Here is a 1432-nt window from a genome sequence, read left to right on the forward strand (position 1 = left end):
CCCCCCCCCCCCCCCAGACAGCCCCTGCCACTCACCTGAACGCCGTGATCACTGTCTCTTTGTGGTAAGGGCCAATATCTTCATGGTTCCTGTAGATGTCCTCCACCTGAAAGGTTGAAAGAAGTGTGTTGGGCACGTCTACAAGTGAGGAGCGGGGAAAGGCTACAGACAGACAGAGCTTCAAGCCCGCTACAGAAAACGAGGGCACATACCCGGCATCCCTGGCTGCAGGAATCTGCAGGGGCCAAAGAGAGGAAGAGGGAGGGTTAAGAGTCCAAGAAGCACCCAGACCTGCACACCACAGCCCGCTCTGCCTCAGCTCGCCCCGCTCTTCAAAAAGGGGGAAAAGCGAGCCCCAGCCACGGCGTTAGCAAAGAGGGCAGACGCCCTCCTGCCTCGGCTCCCTGCCCTGAATCATCCAGCTCTCCCCGTATTTGCCCAGGTGCTGGGTGGCAGAGGCAGGGAGATGCCGGGGATGGAGCTCTGATGGCAAGGCAAGCTCTGGGCACGCAGCCCAGGGCGAGCAGGGAGAGCTGAGAGGAGCCAGAAAGCTCCAAGCAAGTCTTAAATGCAAGATTCCCGGGGCCACGGGGCAAGAGGAGAAAGTCCTGCTTGTGGGAGGAGAGAGGAGAGAAGCCTCTTACCGTGCTCTTCACTTTCTTGGCCAGCATGATGAACTCGGGCGAGCTGGAGTTCTCGTAAGCGTCGAGGAAATCCCAGTTGAGAACCCGCAAGTGGCCATTGAAAACCTTCCGGACAGGAGCGTTCCGGTCTGGAAAGCGACGGATCAGAGGTGGAAATTGCAGTCAGGGCTGGGATGCAGCACAGCAGCAACAGCAGTTGGGGCACTGGGGGTGGAAATGGGGTCCCCCCACTCCCCGGAGCCTCCCAGATGGGGGGCACACGTCAGCAATGCCGGGTAAAGAAGCTTTTCCACACCCTCCGCGTCGCCACCCACCAGACTGAGTGCCACTCACATTTGAAGTGCCAGACCAGGAGGCCGGTGGTGAGGGAGACGAGCAGGAAACCAACGATCACGACGGCGACGACCACGCGCCGCTTCGGGCCGCGCTTCTCCATCTGCTTGGAGTTCATGGCCGGGAGGAACTCCACGCCTTCCTCCGGGTAGCTCATGTCCTAGAGGAGGGGAGAGGAGGCAGGACGGTGGAAAAGCTGCTCCCAAAACCTGGGCTGGAGGGGTTCAACCACAAAACAGCTTTTGTTTTGCTTTTCCAGGCACGTTTAATTCCTTTCTGGGGGCAAACACAAGGTGAGCAGCTCAAACAAACTCAGGGGTGAGTGCACACACACCCCTGTGACAGGTCACAAGCCCACAACCCTCCAGATCCCTGCCTGCCGGCAGGTGAAACTGCACCCAAAAATTCACCCCTGTGAAGGGCCGGCGATGTGGCAGGTGTGTCACACGCCACTC

At 59.4% G+C, this 1432-nt stretch overlaps 1 protein-coding gene across 1 annotated transcript in view; it reads right to left on the reverse strand.

Moving 5' to 3' along the window:
- Positions 1 to 1432, reverse strand: part of LOC104270798 (suppressor of tumorigenicity 14 protein homolog) — a 10766-nt gene that overhangs the window by 3992 nt on the left and 5342 nt on the right. Inside the window, 3 exon segments of the mRNA XM_009865264.1 lie at positions 36 to 106; positions 645 to 772; positions 978 to 1137. Of these exon segments, the coding sequence (XP_009863566.1) occupies positions 36 to 106; positions 645 to 772; positions 978 to 1137 (359 nt within the window).

This window comes from Apaloderma vittatum, unplaced genomic scaffold, assembly GCF_000703405.1.
Source record: "Apaloderma vittatum isolate BGI_N311 unplaced genomic scaffold, ASM70340v1 scaffold4722, whole genome shotgun sequence".
In the NCBI taxonomy this organism is placed as follows: Eukaryota; Metazoa; Chordata; class Aves; order Trogoniformes; family Trogonidae; genus Apaloderma; species Apaloderma vittatum.